The sequence below is a fragment of the Chrysoperla carnea genome, chromosome 4, assembly GCF_905475395.1.
Source record: "Chrysoperla carnea chromosome 4, inChrCarn1.1, whole genome shotgun sequence".
Classification (NCBI taxonomy): Eukaryota; Metazoa; Arthropoda; class Insecta; order Neuroptera; family Chrysopidae; genus Chrysoperla; species Chrysoperla carnea.
The window spans coordinates 51,427,582-51,446,574 of record NC_058340.1 but is presented as its reverse complement, the minus strand read 5'-3'; the positions used below and the strand labels follow the sequence as shown (position 1 = coordinate 51,446,574).

At 28.9% G+C, this 18,993-nt stretch overlaps 4 protein-coding genes across 7 annotated transcripts in view; all 4 read right to left on the bottom strand.

Moving 5' to 3' along the window:
* LOC123299078 overlaps nucleotides 1–829 on the bottom strand; it is a 55,143-nt gene extending 54,314 nt beyond the window's left edge. For all 4 annotated transcript variants that reach the window (XM_044881287.1, XM_044881290.1, XM_044881289.1 and 1 more), the window contains exon 1: nucleotides 712–829. The gene's annotated coding sequence lies outside the window, so the exon portion shown is untranslated. The remainder of the gene's footprint in view (nucleotides 1–711) is intronic.
* Nucleotides 830–7,261: 6,432 nt separating this feature from the next.
* Nucleotides 7,262–8,947, bottom strand: LOC123297789 (YTH domain-containing protein 1). Its single transcript, XM_044879575.1, has one exon. It carries the CDS (start codon nucleotides 8,903–8,905, stop codon nucleotides 7,520–7,522), a length of 1,386 nt encoding a protein of 461 aa, XP_044735510.1. The 5' UTR covers nucleotides 8,906–8,947; the 3' UTR covers nucleotides 7,262–7,519.
* A 1,416-nt stretch (nucleotides 8,948–10,363) lies between these two features.
* Nucleotides 10,364–12,785, bottom strand: LOC123298290 (transmembrane protein 177). Its single transcript, XM_044880250.1, has 4 exons — nucleotides 12,526–12,785; nucleotides 12,394–12,463; nucleotides 12,178–12,336; nucleotides 10,364–10,948 (listed from the first exon to the last, which is right to left on the bottom strand). The coding sequence occupies exons 1-4, from the start codon at nucleotides 12,681–12,683 to the stop codon at nucleotides 10,391–10,393; spliced, it is 945 nt and encodes a 314-aa protein (XP_044736185.1). The 5' UTR covers nucleotides 12,684–12,785; the 3' UTR covers nucleotides 10,364–10,390.
* Nucleotides 12,786–14,360: 1,575 nt separating this feature from the next.
* On the bottom strand, nucleotides 14,361–16,711 carry LOC123298018 (glycogen-binding subunit 76A). Its single transcript, XM_044879881.1, has one exon. The coding sequence runs from the start codon at nucleotides 16,619–16,621 to the stop codon at nucleotides 15,122–15,124; it is 1,500 nt and encodes a 499-aa protein (XP_044735816.1). The 5' UTR covers nucleotides 16,622–16,711; the 3' UTR covers nucleotides 14,361–15,121.
* Between the last annotated feature and the right edge of the window lie 2,282 nt (nucleotides 16,712–18,993).

Below are 18,993 nucleotides of genomic sequence, written 5' to 3'. Positions count from 1 at the left end.
TAGATTCTGTAATCAAATCTGATTAGATCCGAATTATTTTTATTAATTTACTTGACTTAGAACAAGAATTCGTTTCTTCAAAATATCACAATTCCCTGACATATACAGGAATACAGGTTCTCCAAGCCGCTTGCCATCCTGGAAATTTTACTATACAATTGGAACCCTTGATAAAGTTTAAATATATTATGAATCCATTTAAAGTTCCATAAACCCAAACCGTTTTTTAATAAGGAAGTAACATACGATTAGCACGTGATACGTACTAGGTATAAAAAAAATAAAATGCATAATCATATAACCTTAAAAGGTTAATTATTTATAAAAAGTATACAGACTTGTACGTTTACTTGATTATATTAAATTGGGTTAATAATTTTTTTTTTTAAGTTTGCAAAATTTTTTTTGTACCATGTTTACAAATAAGATACGAGAGACATGACACGAACGTATGTGTGTGAACAAATTATACGATCGATAACTTTGCACAACGATAGTAAAACGACATAATACTATCGTATCTCAAGAATATACACAAACATTCGGGAATAAAAAAAAAACACTTGAAATTTTTTTTAAGAACAATGCAAATAAAAATAATTAATTAAAACAAACTGCTTTTTTTGTTTTAGAAAATTTTATATATATTATAAACAGGAAGTATCAATTAAAACGGGGTAAATATTTTATTAAATGGGATATAAAACTTACATTTTATTTGATTGAAATAATTAGCAACATTGAAAATATCCAACTGTATCCAAATCACAAAATATTTCGCTAATTTGAAATATATAACAATTATAATTACACATCATTTTTGTTCAATACTTTCACCCGAACAAAATATATATAATTAATTTATAAATTAATTTCAAATAACATTGTAGACAAACATTATTATTTTATAAATACAATATTGCAGTCACGATTTTGAAAAATTTGTTCATATGATTTTTATTTACGTTTGAATCGAAAACATATTTTTTATAACATTTAAGTACAATCACTGACATTTAAAAACACATCACAGTTTAAATTAAAAAATATTTACTACCACTAAAAAAATTAATATTTTTTTTATTTAGTAAATGATTTTTTGAAAATATACACACAAAAATTCATTCAAGATAGTTATCTTGACTGGGTTCCTCAATGTTGTTGCACTAATATTAATTATCAAGTATTGTGGAGACTATTGGAGTTTGGAGAGCAACAACCCGGCAACCGCCCAACCGGACTGTACATAATACTACATCAAAGAACGGTGAGAGTGAAATACTGCCGGTAAAGTAACAGAGTAACAGAGATATTATGGTAAAAGAACAAGTGAACGAAGGCGGTGGCCATTTATTTACTAAATTCATGCACATAAACAAATGAAATAGATGTATAGCATTTATATACAATCTATGTAGTGTGTTCTTTGTTCATCATAGTATTCATTTGTTTGATTTTTCGCAGATTGGTTTATAGCGCCTCTATCGGCTGGAATAACAACATATGGTATGTTGTAAAGAAAATTCCTACTATGATTATTATTATTTTTGAACACTTGAATGTCAATGATGTCAACAGTGACAAGGAAATGAACATACTTTCAATTTTCTTTTATTTTTTAATTTAGAAAAATAACTTCTTATATAAGAATTTTACAGATATTTCCATTTATGCTTCATTAAATTTTATGATAAAAAAAGATATATTTATTCGTATTTTTTCCCCATTCAAATTTTTCTTTTATCTTGAAAATGTGACTTATCGAAATTTCATTGTAGTTAAAATACCCTAACATAGTCTCAAGTAGTTGTTAATGACTACAAAAATACAGTACTTTAAATAACGGTACTTATACTATACATAAGAAGATACTTTCAGCATATAAGTACCGAATTGAGTTGTTTGCTATATGTCTAGTTAATGATGCTAAAAATTTTCGTTTTTTCTAACTTTTCTCCTTTACTTGCATTGAAGTTAATGACCAAATAATGTAAGCACTTGACATCGTATTTATTGTGTTAGAACTGATAATTTATTTATGTTAAAAATACCATAAAATTTAAATGAAACAGAAAATTCGTTTAAAAATCAATACATAGAACTTCATGCATTTTTTTTCAAAAAAAATATGCATTAAATATGAAATGAAGTGAATCGGAAATTTCTAACTTATATTAATTAATTATAATCAATCAGTTGTGAATTGAAATCCATTTATACCGATTTTCAAAACAAAATTTTCAATGGGTGTAATTGTAAACTACACCCATTACGAAACTTGTAAAAAAAAAACACTATGAATATTTACACTTTACACAAGTCCTATCCCCGTTTTGTATCTCCCCTTTCTTAGGAGAAAATCTTAAAAATAGATACATGTCAAAATTCGCTTCAAAGCATGAACATTCCAAAAACCATATCTACAAATTACTTAACCTTTTTCCATTTATTTCCTCTAGAGAAACTTTACCACTCTTTTCACTTCCGTAAAATTTCAGCTGGAGTTGTTATGATGTTAAGCATTGTAGACTTCCAATTCATGCAGCTTGGTAACATTGAAACTTTCATCAATCTTTCCTGTGCTCTATCCAATTTTCAATTCGGATTTTGAAATCGTTAAAAATTGGATACGTGAAAACATAATATCCCGCCCAAAACTTGTTACGCGCAAAGGGTAATTTTAAAGAAATTCGAGAAGATCGCACTAAAAGAAAGTTCTTACTTTTCTAGCATTCTGAGATAATTGGGAAAAACTTTCGGATTTTATATTGAAACTATTTTAGAAATAATAAAATATAAAATTTGTTATAAATTTTTTCATTTGCAAATTCCCCAGGGTTATTGTTATTGTAGTATTTTATGCTACACATGTTTCAATTATTTTAAGCCCTTGTCGAATACATTGTTTAAAGAAATTGAAACAAACATAACACGAAATAAAGTAAATTGATAAGAAACGCAAATAAAAAAATTTATAACATAATAATTATTTTGTTTTATTTCTTTCTACTATTTCATGCAAGAATTTAAAAATTATCATTTTTAAAATTTTGCATACAACTGCAACATTTGCATAAAATGCCGAAAAGTCAACTAACAAGGCGATTGTAAAATATTTATTTTCTACATCATCTTTCGCCACGCTTTTAAAAGATGGAAAAAATTAAAATTAGAAACAAATAATTGAAAATGAATAACAGATTATAAAACTATTGCATTAAAAAACAAAGTTTTCGATTGCCGCACAAATTACGTTTATAGTGTTTTACTCCAGTATACGAGGAGAAAAAAAACGACGAAATCTCTTAATTTTGACCTATTTCGATCGATGAAAATTTGGTATTCAGCTTATTTCACCCTCTAGATCAAAAGTTATATGGTTACGAGTGGTGCATTTGCCCAAGAGGTGAGAACTACCCCTTCTAGGATATCCATCGATAGAGGTTATTCTCACGTTTTTCATCATTAGAAAAACTAGTATACCATTTTATTCGTTTGGGTTCAATATTTGCTGAGATACGGCTGCTTGAAAACAACTCACTTTTCGCCGGCAAAAATTATTGGAGTATTTAACGTTAAATAAACTGAATTTGAAATATTTTGAAAAAAGTATATCCATACACTTTTTAAATTACTATAAAAAAAACCTTGAAAATGAAAAAAGACCAGAAATCTTATAAAGTAAATTTTTCTTGTACGAAAAATTTACTTTTTCAATTTTTGTTTAAAAATTATATGAAAAATTATGATGCAATCTTGGGCCTAGATCGGCTTCAAAAAGTAGCCTGGCGCCTTAAGTATTTAAAAGGAGAAATATTGAATAATTACAAACTTTGTATAGCTGGTAATAAATACTTTATTTACCAGAATTGAAAAAAAATTTTACATCTATGGAAGTAATCAAAATAATAATTAAACTTATGCGTTTTATCAATAATAACCATCTACGACTTCTACAATCTGTTTCTTATCGTAAATAATTACTATTTTGTGCACATTTTTTTTTTTTTAATTTATAATGCTTTAAGAAAATTGATCCTAAACAATTAGGAGACATAATTTAAGATTTTTTTTCTTTTAATTGGGGAAAAATAACCAATAAAAAATTAAATCAACCGTTTTTAATCCTGTGTGTGTTTTTTTTGACGACGAAAATTAAATATTCATTAAGTATTTGTAAAATAAAAAATAAAAATTATCGTTCTTTTTTTGCACATTTATGAAATTCCACATAGGTCTAAGGCCAGGCGAAGTATTCAGCATTTATTTCAAAACAGCTGGGAATTTAAGAAAACTTACTTCCTTTTTCTTTTTACGAAAACTTTCAAAGCTAGTGAATTCTTTTTCAGAGGACGAGGAAAATTTTCAACTTTCGAAGCTTAAAATTAATAAATATTCATTGAGGAAGATATTCAAATAAATCTAAATCAAAAAGCTTGGTTAAGGAAAACGGACATCTTGTTATTTTCATTGAAGTGTCGTACAAAATGATTTTTGTATTTTTTATTTAATTATCGTCTTATTTGAATATCACCCGTAATGAAAATTCATGAATTTTAAACGTATTAACTGTCAAATACTGACGCTTGGCTCTACATCAAACAAGAAGTACCATGAGAATTACATTTAAGCGTTGATAACACGAATCGAAAACAATAATTATTTTTAATATACAAATTTAACCAAATTTCTTCACTTCAACATTTATTTTTTGATAAAATTTAAATGACTGAAACCCAATCAACATTTTATGAAACGCTTTTCCAGCTAAAGTATTTAAATCCATTTTCTGTAGGTTGAACCATTTACTTAGCGTTTCTTTATCGTCAGTGTGGTGCCCAATATTGTTTGACAATTATTTGCTGTGTATTTAGCATTTTCAAAAATAACGCCGTCATATAGGGCAACAAAATGTCATTCATAAAGGAACGCAAGCATAAACATCTACGTTTGATGAAAATATGAATAGTAATTAACGAATTAAATTCTAATGTAAAAATAATCGAACGATATTTGAAAATCGTTTTCCCAATTTTATTCGAGATAATATAGAATTTGATGTTTAAATTTAATAATCTTGTTAAATTACTATAAATCGGTAACTGTACCGTAAAAAAGTCCTTCGGCTGATATTAAGTCGAATGACCTTTAACGACTTATAAGTCACACATATCAAGTGGTTGAAGTTCAAACAATTATAATTCCAAACTAGTTCAAATCCCACGAGAAATGACGATTTATCCTGATTGATCACTTATCGTGAATTTATAGCGATTTTATGAACATGCATTGGAGTTCGGGAATCTGATCTATACACAACTTTTTTTTTAAACTTTCTCCTTATCTTAAAATATAATATAAAAGTCAATTTTCCATTTAAGGTCATTTGATTTAATTTATTCAATTTTTTACAATTTAAACGCACGTAAACTAAACGCCATCAGGATTGGTGGAACTTGGTTAAAGTTTTATGTAGTTCAGATTCCCGATCTTTTCCTAAAAAATTCGACATAAATTCAGGTTAATTGACTGATTTTCAATAAATGTGATAGAAAAACATGTGTGTTGTGACTTGTTAATTTAATAACTGTATTCAACGTGGTAATTCTCATTTTAAACTGCTGTGGCGGCATAAAATAAAAAATAATAAAAAAATGAATGAAACTAAAAGCTATTAAATTAAATGAAAATAAAAAACACACACTTCAATATAAATTACAAATCCAGGAAAAATAAACAATATTGAAAGCTGAAAAAAATTTTTAACAGACTAATTTTATAAATACATCTTACAAATAAGACACCCTCATCGACTTGAGTTCTTTAGAAATGGCTACAAAAACTAACTTAACTAAATTTTTTTCGGGATAATTCGTTCTCTATTTCGTTACTTTATTATGTATACTCAGTATGTTCTGCAATACAACTGAAATTATTGCGGGTGTTGTCATAAATCGCAAACGATTGATAAAACTTAGCTATTTAAAACTCGGTCAAAAATTATCTACTTTTACAGGGAAACCGTCGTATAATTAGCTTGAAAATGTTAAAATTCGTTTCTTCATTATCTTTTCGATATAGCTCGTAGAGAATTACGAAATTGTAATATGAAACTATTTATTATTGTATTAACTCAAAAGAAGGCAAACATAACTTTTGAACCATTTTGGTGCAGATTTTTTCAAATGACTATCTTTAAAAAGATACAATAACTGTTTCCGCCTCCAAATGTTCCAATAAAAACAGATACTTTACATTTTAAATAGTTTGATATTTAGTTTATTCATGACAGCCCTTTAAAAAAACCTTTTAACTCTCTCAAGTGAGCTATATCTAAAAAATGCTCAAACCTTTTTGTTATTTTTATTAAGATAATTAAACATTGGAAGAAAAGAAGTTATCTGTTTCTGCTGTACTATTTTCAACGTAGCGGTAAAATAGTGACGTACCATTGCATAAAAATTTACGACGACCTAGGTCGACATTCCGCTTTCGAGACGATCATAAAATTTCCAACAAAACAAGTAAAATCATGAACAAACATGTTGTGCAGTTAAAAATGTGTTAATTCATTTCATAAATGAGCAAATATGTTATCATAAACATATGATCATAGATTTTGGGATAAACGACAATGGTTTAAACTATCAAATAATTATTACAATTGATTATTAATTTGTGTCTCTAAAATAAAAAATGACTGAATGTCTGAAGAAATATTTATGTAACCTGAGTAAATGTTTATATGAACTCTTTTTAAATTTCTAGAAAGAAATTCTCGCATGTAATTCAAAAAAATCATTTTTTATTCTGTTCGAAAATGGATCATCTCAAAAATGAAAAGTCGTAGGCCATAGGTTTATTTAATATAAACTTTTCTTCTTATTTTTACGTAAAGAATTTCATTTCACAATTTTTGTCAAATATTAATGATACACTCTGTATGGTGTTGGAACAATCACGTTTCAATAAATTGTTTTTCGTATTTTACTCGATCCTGATTCTTTCCATCTATACAAAAGAATTTGATTCTTGTCTATAATAAATTATCGCACCTACAAATTACACACCCATTAAAAAATATTAAACAGAGTATTGTTTTCGAGACTACTGACCAAGTCGACCAAGAAATCGCATATAACTAATATAATAAAAGTTTAACCTGTTAGAAATTTTTTTTTTTAATGTATGTTTATTTTTCTTGGATTATACACATAATAAGTATAAAATAAGTGTTCACAATTTGAAACCGTTGTCCAAGTTATGTAACGAATGAATATCGTATGTAATCAAGTTTATTGTTATAAACAATGCCGTTCAATAAATTCGTAAGTGGAATCCATAATGAATCGATCATTATCATTATATAATTAAACGTTAACATCATTCCTCTGTTATAGATAATTTAAAAAATGAAGTTCTGAAATCCTATCTGCACAAAAATAATATAAATGAATGCAAATAGTTTATCAGCGCCGTCTATATTTAAAGATTTCTCACAAATTCAAATCAATCTAACTTATCGTCTTTCACGATACCTATGATTATCACGACTGTGACGATCACGATATCGGTCACTTGTCCTAAGCAAAAATTCATCTACGGAACGATCATAAGATCTTTTGTCCGAATATGATGGAGTTCGTGGTGGTGGGGGTGGATATTCTGGAGGCAATGGCAATCCATCGTAATATCGAGGTGGCGGTGGCGGTAATGAATCGTATGGTGATGATGAACTGGAATAAACTCCTGGTGGTGGTACATACGGCATTGGAGGTAGTTGATGTTGCATTGTCCGCATATAATCAGCAACATATGCTTCAGCTGCTGCTGCAACGGACCCAGTGTAACCTCGATCTCGATCACGTCCCCACCATGTTGGAAATCTTTCACGGGATCGTGGTGATACTGATCGTCTTTTATACACAGCCCCACCAGCTTGTAATCGACTACGACTACTTAAAAATATTTTTCTACGCCCTCGGCCAAATGAGTTGCCACGCCCTCTAAAGCCACCTTGAGTTCGAGCAACTAATGGCATTCTCGCAGTTGGATGACGATGATGAGCGCGTGCTAATCTAGCAGCATCCTTTGATTTTCGTAATATTGGTGTCATTTCAATACCTTCATCCTGAGGAAACAATCTGCATAATTCTTCCGCTACACGTGGTTCAATTTCTTGCCCATCTCGACCAATTTTTACCGGTTTACCTTCATTCCATGGATTATATAAATGTAATGTGCTGCTAAAAGGCAATTCTTTTCGACAGATCCAATCCACTTTAAAAACTCCACCAAGTGCTTTGGCAGATAGACCAGGTGGAAGAACCCATGATATTGGTGGTACATCATGTCGAGATTCACTATGAAGCCGTGCAAACCCTGCAAAACGTCCACTTTCTTTTACAGAAAAAATTAATAAAACGTTACGTGATTCTCGAAACGCCTGATTTAAATTAGCTTCATTTTGTGGTAGTGTAGACCAAACACCTTTTGCTTTGGATAATGTCACATTTTCTGCATTATTAGACTTAATTACAAAAAATCGTGTATCACGAAACAAATAATTGAGCATAGTCATATAATCGTAAGTTTTTGTTTTGGGACGTGCACGTTTTGGAGCTGGGGATGGACTTTTATCTCTGGAGCGGCCACGTTTATGCCGTGAGCGACGATCCTTAGAACCGCCGGAAGAATCTGAACTAACAGCGCTAATACTTGGTGCACTAGAATCACTATCCGAACTACTTGAAGATACTTCACTTCTTGTGTCATAATCAGGAACATCTTCGAGTTTCAATTCATCTCCCATATCAATTCGTAAAGTTAAATTTTCTCCATCACCGCTACTATTATTTTGCTGTTTGGTTTTAGCATTGCTAGAATCTGATTTTATATCAGTCATTTTAATATATATTAATATTTAAATAGTAACACTTTTAATTAATAAAACAATTTTATGCTGCACATGGTCAAAAACAAAATTCAACTTAATATAAAATTGAAGAAAAACTTTTGTTCGAAATCAAATCTTTACTTTGTATATGAAAATATTGCCTAACCAAATTAAACTATTGTATGTTTAATGTAGCTATGAAGCTTGTCAGCACAGTGGCGGTGACAGGGGTAGCAGCTAGACCAACTTAAAATAATTAAATAAGAAATGGCACTAAATTATATATATCTAACCGCGATATTTCAAACTACTTAATATTTAAAAAAATTCTATTCGATTTTTAGTTTCATTCATTTTTGATTAATTTTAGTTTTTACCAACTTTTAAATTATTTTGCTGTCTTAATAATTTAGGTGGATATGTTTTATGATATATAAAATATGCTTTAGGATAACTATACAGTGGAACCCCGTCCAATTCTGCTTCCCCTGTAATCCGACATACTTATCACAAGTACATACATACTATGCACGATTATTACGAAAAATCTTCGTCAATGTATGCTTGAACGTATTTTTACTTAATCGTGGCACTGATAGTTATCATTTTTATAAGTAATTTATCGAGTGTTACAAAATCAGCTACTTTCGAAAAAATTCCGGACTGCAAGAATGTCTGTGGCAGTACTCTGTATACTTCAAAAAATTCGTTCTTCTGATTCTGTCAAACGAACATATCTAACGTTTTTCAGATAACCACGGATCAACTGTATTAATTTTAGAGAAAAATTTGTAATGCTTAGTAAAATTAATAGTAGAAACAAAATTTTGGTACAGGATGTTTGTTGTTCATCATATCTTAAGTAGCATGCTGAAATTTTAACCGTTTATTTCCGCCGTCCGTTTAGACCATCAGAAATAGAAGAACGTTTGAAGCATAAGACAAAAAAATCGCAGTTGTTTTATAAAACAAAACCCTTTTGCTTAAAACATTTTTAATTTTTTTTCAAAAGCTAATCTAAATTACTAAATCTTAATACTATGAAATTCTGTTATTAGCTAATCCTATATTTTTAACAGTTCAAATATTTAATATATTAAGATATGTAGTGTTTAAACAATTAACTCTATCAGTTGTTAATTTCACTTGTCTTTTGCATGATCTTATAAATTTAAGAGATGAAATTGGCAAGAAACCAGAGCTTTTGTCTTTAAAAAGTAGTTTTTTGTGACAAAGTCAGTAGCTAATTACGAAATTTGGGGGGGGGGGTATGACACATAGAAATTCGAGAAACCTTACAGGGCGACTTGGAACATTACCTACTATAATATTTAAGGCTCAGCAGACGGTTACCATGACCATCAGTAAATCATATGTACATCTCTCTATTACCAGCTGCTTTGTAAAAAGAAAACTAGGAATTACAGATACAAAATTTTATTATTTAACAAATTTACTTCGACACTAAATAAATAAAATATTTATAATTACAGTTTATTTTTGAACATTATTTAAATCCGAAAGCTTTGTTTCAAAGTACAATTTTCTTACATTTAATGGTAAACGTTTTTGGCGAATAAAAAAATTCTCATTACCATGCACACTGTATAGTTGTTGACCATGTGCACCAAGTAATTTCCTTAATGCTTTATTGCGTTCGATTATTTTTTGATAATATTCTAAACCTCCGTATACAAACAATGGATCTATGTCGGTTAATATTTTATCTGTTTGTGTTTCATAATGTACTTGAGTAAAATCTTTTAAAAAACAATATAAACCGACACCAAATAAAGTTAATAACGAATAGAACATAACACGTAATGATCGAGGTCTATTATAAAAATTTAATTTATTATTGTAATATTGACCAAGTGAATACATTGCGAATATAATTAACGGAGGATATGATGTGTCTAGTAGTATTTTAAATGATCTCTTTTCTTCTACTTCTCTGGCTAATGCATACATTTGTGCATTTTCTGATAAAACCAACGCATTTAGTAAGTTTTGTGCTGGTTCGGATGTCCAATCGACTGGTTCATTGTTTATCTGCAAAAGTAAAATAGGGTATTATCGTTAGTCAAAAATAAATCATGAAATTTGAAAAAAGTAAAAATTTATGTAAAAATATACTTAAATATTCTGATTTCGAGACATAAAAGCGATTTCTTTTGAAATATTAAAATTAAAAATCGTAATTTTTAAACTGTATATCACGTGACCTAAAACGCGGGTAAACCCTGCTGTGATGACATAGCGGTATGAGTCATAGACCATCAGTTAGTTCAGTGTAGACAGTTGGGTATAATATATACTACAGATAAGTATTTGTATTTATATAATAATCAGATGTCTGTATATCTGTCAAAATTATTTGTGTTATTTCGTATAGTGATACCCATATTACGTCATCAAATTGGATGCCCGCGTTTTTGGCAGTTTAAAAAAGGTTTAAAATTTAATTTAAGTTTTTGGCAAGAAAGCGTGTGTATTTTTCCGAAATAAATTTTTGGTGGCTTTAAAAAAATTTGGATTTGTTTATTTATATTACAGTAAAATCTCACTAATCTGGCACTTTAATAGACCAACACATCTAATAATTCGGCAACCTATGGCATTTGAATTTTACAAATTACCTACCAATGACACGATTTTCGTATCAGTGATTATATTTATTATAAATTTTTCTATACAATTCAGTAATTCGAACATTCCAATAATCTGCCCCTCTCTGATTTTTAATAGTGCCGGATTAGTGGGTTTTTACAATATTTGAGACAAAAAAATATTTCAAAAATTTTCTAACTTATTTAAAAATTTGTATTTAATAAGAGAAATAAAAGCAGAACAAGTATTTTCATTATTCGTAGGTAAGTTTAAACAATATTTTGCTTTGTGATTTTTTGAACAAAAAAGAGTATACAAATATATTAGCTAATTAGTTATTTTGCGTATTTCTGATTTTCTGGGAAAACAGTTACGAATTTTCGTATTCCAGAATATATTGATTATTTAGACTGTAAGCAGCCTAGTTTCCTGGTTTCTAACGGTGTAGGTTTATGAATTTATATTATAAACTGTACTTTTTAGTTTTAAGGTATCGTGTCGTGTGGAGTTCTGATAAACTTTATCGTTAAAATTGGTAAAATCATCATTACGAAGCTCTTTAAAAATTGTAAAATTTCTAAAAGTATTTCTACTGATCACAGGATCGAAATAATTAAAAACCGACAATGAAGTAGGCTATCTTAAATTTGTATAAAAGAATGTAATCTCACCTCTATTCTTCTTTTATCAATCGTATCTTTGGAGATGTATGAAAAACTTTCAGGTATTCCAATTATAGCACCCCATTTGCTGTAAACAGTTCCTGCATTAAATATATCAAAACCGAATACTGTAAACGGTTTTAAAAATTTTTCATCACGTTCTGGTATCTAAAAAATCCTATATTAAAAATATTAAATGTATTTAAATATATGAGAAAATATTACCTTTAAAACTTGAAGAACTTTTTTAAATCGATCTTGAACACCAGGAGATACGGGTAGAGGTAAACCATCCCTAAATATATGAAATTTTTAATTTAGTTATATATTCGAAATATACATAACCAAATATTCTACCTGTAAGATGTTACTATTTCTTGATATTTATCTAGGAAAATAGTATGAGGTAAAAACTTAGCTGCCACACAGGACACAGATGCTGTAGTAATTGCTGCTAGGCTAAAATTTCGACCGGTTGGTGTTAAAAACCAACTAATTTTTGGTTTTATTTTCATTATGAATTCTTTAAATGCAACTTGGATGAATACTGGGTACTTTATGTTTTGTCTATGTAATGGGTATTGAATAACATAACCTCCACAAGCACGGGCTCCATGTCAAATTAATACGATATCAACGAGTGTCTCACGGCAGGATGAACTATTCTGCGAATACCAACTATAATTTAATGAAATTTTACTAGATTTAAATTTAATATTAATATTTAATTGGGGTTCGGACTAAATTTTGTTTATCACTTCAGTTAAAGAATTCTCAAGAATAGAAAAGTCATTCATGGGTATCGCCATAGAGATTAAATATAAAACTTTGTTTTGATAAAAGGAAATGGGAAACCTTCGAATGCAATCTTTGATTGTTCACAACTTCTTCGTTTTTTAATCAATTTTAATTTCACTTTCATATTTTGTCATGGTATCAAGTCTAGGTTTACATTTTTATGGGTAATATGGCCAATTCGATATAAAGATTATCTCCTATTGATTATATGTATATAATATCTTTGCACAAAGAAAATATCGGGTGTCCCATTTTTGAACGCAAGGGCTAAAAACTAAATTTAAAGTTTTCTTCTATCTCTTACCCTTCTTCTATCTGTATCGAAATCGAGTATACTTTTAACTTACCTTCAAGGTCATGGTCCAATCCAAGGAGCCTTCAGGATGGCTAAGAAATTCGGAAAAATACTGCAGTATAAAAATATTAAACGAATAATGTTTTTAAAATTTTATTTTTTATATATTTGTAACATGACAATTAAAACACTTTTTTTAAAATGCTCTCTTTAAAGGCATTTATAGCAAAATAAAAACAATGATTAGAGACGTTTTATTAACATTAGAATTATTGTATACATATACACTCTATTCACTAGTCTTAATTTTTGAAATTACAAAAATTTGTTTCTTAATTTAAAATAGTTTTAATTGACGAGACGTATAACGGTAAGTAATTATTTTGATCAAAAAATTTATTGAATTTGTAATGTAGATTGTGCATTTTTTAAAATTTTATACCGAATCAATTTAAAAATGTGAAGACATCTTTTTTTTTTTTACATAGTCGATGATTGTATTTTTTGTATCACAGACCAATCGCGCTAAGTAAAATTATACATGGACGAAAAATTCAGATATAACACAGAATGAGATCAAATCAAATAAATCGATAGATCTCCAGTTAATATTTTTACATATAGTTGAGGAAATAACGCATTTGAGGTCGGAATTTAAAACTACAACTCCGATTTTTAAGGGACAGGGAGCAAATTGTTCGTTGGAGAGTGTGGTATTTAAATTTACCCGCTCTAACAACTTCGTAATAACAAACCCTTCTATGAAAAATCATGAAAAAAAACTGGATGTTATATTTTTTCCTAAACCTCACCGTTTAATAGATACAAGGGTTTAAAAAAAAATCATTATTTTGAAACAAAATTAACGAGTGGTTTTGATCAAATATTTGATTAGAAATTTGAAAACGCTTAGAATAGTTCAAAATGTAACATCCAATATTTTTTTTTTCTATTTTCATGTTTTTTCAGCACGATTGGTTATTCTATCTGACTATCTGACCAAATACTGACTTTTTTCTACACTCTCATATGGAGAGTTTGCGCCCGAATCCGTAAAACTCAAAGCTGAAGTTTAAATTTCGACCTTTTGTTCATTTCACGGTGTTATTACCTCGATTAATAGGTACAATATATACGGTGACTTAAAAATATACCTCCATATATCGAATTACTTCTCCACGAGACACAAACGATACAAAATGGATTTTTAAAACAAATCAAATAATAATTTTTCTTTATAAATAAGGATTTTTTAGATCGTTTGAATCTTGTAGAAAGGTAATATCAGGGTATTTGGTGGATAGGGGCCATCCATAAATTAAGATGCATGTATGATTAGATAGAACAAGTGGGATGAACAGACATTGCCTTTGCGATTGTGACATCATTTTTTAAGTATGTAAACAATTCCGAAAATATAGCACATTCGCTTTATCTATCCATTTGTTGCTCTAGCAAACATCTATCTATATCTAGTAAGAGAGCGTAGCATTAACTTTCTATTTGTTCTTTATTTTTTGTAAAGCTTCAGTAGAAAATAAGGCAATAAATTCTGAAATTTTGTGAAAAATCGAAAAGAAGATTTTATAGAAAATATTGCCTGCAGACTTACGCTCTTTCTCACAGGAAAGAGTTCCGTGTATGGCTAGCTTTTTCGCTCGATTCGTAAATGTTCCAGTTCAAATTAACATTGATAAACTCTTAATTTGGAATTTTATTGCAAATTTTTAAATAAATGACATCACAAGATAAAAGTTTATAGGTGGGAGAATTTTCGTCGTTTGTGTGAGTTATAAATGGATGGCCCCATAAGACTTAAATAAATTTGGGTAAATATTATGTTAAAGTGACTACAAAAAATTAATAAAATGATGAATTTCCCCACTGTTCATTCTGGGAAGTTATTGGTACGAAGGCTGAATTATTGACTGATGGTAAACATTGAAAACAGTAATTTTTTCCAGCATTATTATCCCAAAAATCAAGATTTGATGTTGTATATCGTATTGCAAATTCAATGCGTTGACCAATATCTAGTGTATGGCAATATAATAAAAATGTAAATTTGTCAGAGAAACCATCACAAGATTTTTGCACATATGTTGCTTGTAAATCTGAATACGTTTTCCAAGAATCTAACGTGTAACGTATATGAACTGATTTGTTGAAATCTATGTTGCGTACCCTAACTGTGCCAGCTATACTTAGCGATACATTATCTTGTACACATGCATTTTCTAGGCAACATTGTCGTTGGCGGACACGTTCAATAAAATCTGTTTCACCCCCCGGTTGTTGGAACAATGGTACAAGTACTTTTTCTGGTTTTTGACGACAGTACATCGAATCAATTTGGTCAGTTAATGAATTTAAGCAGGTATCTTGATCACAGGAATTTACACATAAATCCAAAACATTTAGATCTTCATACGCTGATGTGGGAATTTTTGGTATTTCATCTAAATATGTTCGTACATCCGCTAAATCTAAACCCAATACATCTGCAAAACGTACGATTTTCTTTTGGCCTGGTGTGCCTGGTGGTGTTTTGCCAGTTTTTAATGATGAACATCGTCGTATTCTTGGAATACGATTTTCACTTTCATCTTCTTCTTCTGCATCATTTATATTTATATCGACTGTGTTATTTATGGTGTTAGGACTGAGATTGTTGTTACTATTATTGCTTTCAGGGATATTTACTTCTACGGTTGATACCTCTAACTTTGGTGTACATTCAATTGTCATATGTTTATTAATATTTAAGGAATTGCAAAAATTTTCCCCATTTGTTATATTATCAGCCTTTCCATTCGTTTGAGTTTCATTACTAGGAACTTCTATTGAATTATTAATTTTATTATTGTCTATGACTAAATCGCTGTTATCTTCAATTAAATTTATTCTTGGTGAAATACTGTTTAATAATTCGTTATCTAAATTTTCGGTATCATAATATTCACTTGAGTCCGATGTTTCTGGGTCGTCATTTATAATACACGTATGTGTACTTGAATTTGGCAGACAATTTGTTACATTTTTTAATGTGTTACATGTGAATTCACCACAATCTGGCGAATCGAGAGACTGAAATATATCCGCTTCATTACAGGTGATAAAATTTGGTTCTGCTGTAGTTTCATCGATAGGACTTTCTGGGGAATTTATCGAATATTCATAAAATACTTCATTGTTATTATTGGTATTATTTGCTTTTGTTGAATTAGTTTCTGTTTCTTTTTCAGTTGGTATTTCATTTCCTAATGATTTCAATCGACATTGTAAGTGTCTAGCGAACGCTTCGTCATGGCCACGAAAAGTCATTGGAAGTACTGAACCAATACTCGACTCTCGTTGCATTGACCTTGAATACGTCAATGAAAATTTTGAATGTCTTTGATTCGTATCACTGAATAATAAATCAGTGGAAGAAAGACAAATAGGATTTGAACCTGAAAATAAAAACAAGAAATTCATTAAATAAATAATTGAATTGTTATATAAAATTTCGCATATAAAAGGGATTTTAGGGTGTCAGTAATACTGTAAGTACCTCATAGTGCCAGTATTTACAAATATTGACAGTATTATTGATTGTGTAAGGTACATTACTAAAAGTGGGGGTGTACTTAGACCCTTTTTCCAGACTAATTCTCTATTGCAAATGGTTGCGGTTACTCTAATTCGGTAAATAACGGAGCATCAGATTAGACAGAGGTATTTCAAAATAGCTTTATTGAACAGAAATTGAAGTTTTTTAAACCGAAGTTTATTGTTTTTCTTTTTCTCAGTAATGCGCATAATTTATATTTATTATTCATTTTCCAAACAATTTTTCTTGAGACATTAAAATAAAATTTAATGATTTAATTTGATTAAATATCTTGAAATTATATAAGTATGAATGAAATTGTTAAATCATATCATAAGATGAATTTTATTTTTGATAAAATATCAGCAATAAATTGTCTTGGCATCATCATCGAATCAGTCACGCTTTGCATGCTTTGCATATCCGTTGACAAATATTTATAATTAATTTTCTACAAAATGTATTTTCAAAAAAGTGAATATTACGCAGGATGCAAATACTAGTAGGTATGTTTTAATAAAATTTTGATTGCTTGAAATAATGATGAATGGATGATAACAATTATATTCAAGCATGTATCACTTTGTGATAAAAATACATTTGTAGTGAGAAAATTGGTTAAACTTTATAGTCTAACTAGCTACAGGCTACAGAAATAATCAATACCATTTTACGTTATTTTTATTTATAGGCAATTTTATTATAGATATGTTATACAAATTACGTAATAAACAAAATTAAATGTAAAATTTTTTCTATCCTGTTTTTTCCTAAGCGGTACATTTTTAGATGTGAGTCTATTTTATGTTAGTAGCCAGCGCGATAAGCTTGAAAATGAGGGGATAAGCTTGAAAATCATGGAATTTGATAAAGCAATAAGGAAGATAAGGCAAGGACAGGAAAAAGCAGAAAAGAGAAATAATATATAAGATGAAAATTTTATTGGTTAACTATACAGGGTGTCCCAGATAACTAAAATTAAAGCAATGCCAGAATTTTTACATTAAATATCTGCTGAAAAGCAAAATTTCAGAATATAAAATTTGTTGCCATTTATGTATTCGTTTTGTGAAAAAAGTTTAAAGTTTTTTATGAAAAACAACTTTCCAATTTAAAGTATGCCGCTAACTCTTTTCAAACTTGAGATTTTTACCAAATTATTTATTCCATATAATAATAACCCACTAACTAATGCTCGAATTGATCAACTGTCCAAAATAGATTCTTTTGTGGAAAAACTAGACGTGAAACAACTTAAATGGTACCTTTTTTTATATCCTAAAGAGGGAGGGGCAAATATCGAATTTTTGGTGAGAAAATTTAAAAAATACAACAATATTTAGGCCTTGAGAACATACTCAACCATCTAAATGTGTGGACGGTCGAAGTACACGGTTCGTCAGCTATCTAATTCTGTCCATCCCTCGATATGCCCACGGACGGTGGTACAATATAGTCAACTCTTTTTCAATATACGAAAATGGTTTTGAGTATGACAAATAGAAAATATAAAACATGCTAAGATGCAGTGAATGCCAGATAAGATGCAGTGAATGCCAGATAAATTTTTAATCTTAACTTGATATATACATCGAAATTCATCGATTAAATAATTTTAAAGATCTAATTTCTCTTCTTCTTTTTTTTCGATGTTTCTAGGATAAAACACTTAAAAATTAGCGTTGACAATCTAATTGCTCTAATACGATTTTTGTTTTCGAGTTACATACGATATAAAATGAGTTAAATTTTTTAAAAACTTATAAAATTAATATTAAAAATACCTAAAGGCTTACATTTCAACATAAGGAGATCCATGATATTATTATAAAAATTAAGTCACAGTAAACACTAAATATATTAGTTAATAAATGTTTTAGTTTTAGCACATCTCAATAATCAACTATAGATTGTTCGATATATAATTATTATTATTTTAACACATTTATTAAATCGTTGCTATCATTAAACTAACTGTTTAATCTAGAAAATTTACTCCTTTTATAAATAACCAAATAATTTTTAAATTTCATTATTATTTATTTATCATTTTTAGGATATATAAATAATAATATATATTATTTAAAAAAAGTAAATCTGATATTATTATGCTTTATAAATATTTAGTCTAGCCGCAGGG

Bases quoted from the DNA above. Each gene is read 5' to 3' on its own strand.
- LOC123297789 (XM_044879575.1), bottom strand. From the start codon at position 8,905: ATGACTGATATAAAATCAGATTCTAGCAATGCTAAAACCAAACAGCAA.
- LOC123298290 (XM_044880250.1), bottom strand. From the start codon at position 12,683: ATGAAAATAAAACCAAAAATTAGTTGGTTTTTAACACCAACCGGTCGA. The intron at 12,337-12,393 runs GTAATATTTTCT...AGGATTTTTTAG, and splicing joins AAGTTCTTCAAGTTTTAAAG to ATACCAGAACGTGATGAAAA. The intron at 10,949-12,177 runs GTGAGATTACAT...TTACTTTTGCAG, and splicing joins TTGATAAAAGAAGAATAGAG to ATAAACAATGAACCAGTCGA.
- LOC123298018 (XM_044879881.1), bottom strand. From the start codon at position 16,621: ATGCAACGAGAGTCGAGTATTGGTTCAGTACTTCCAATGACTTTTCGT.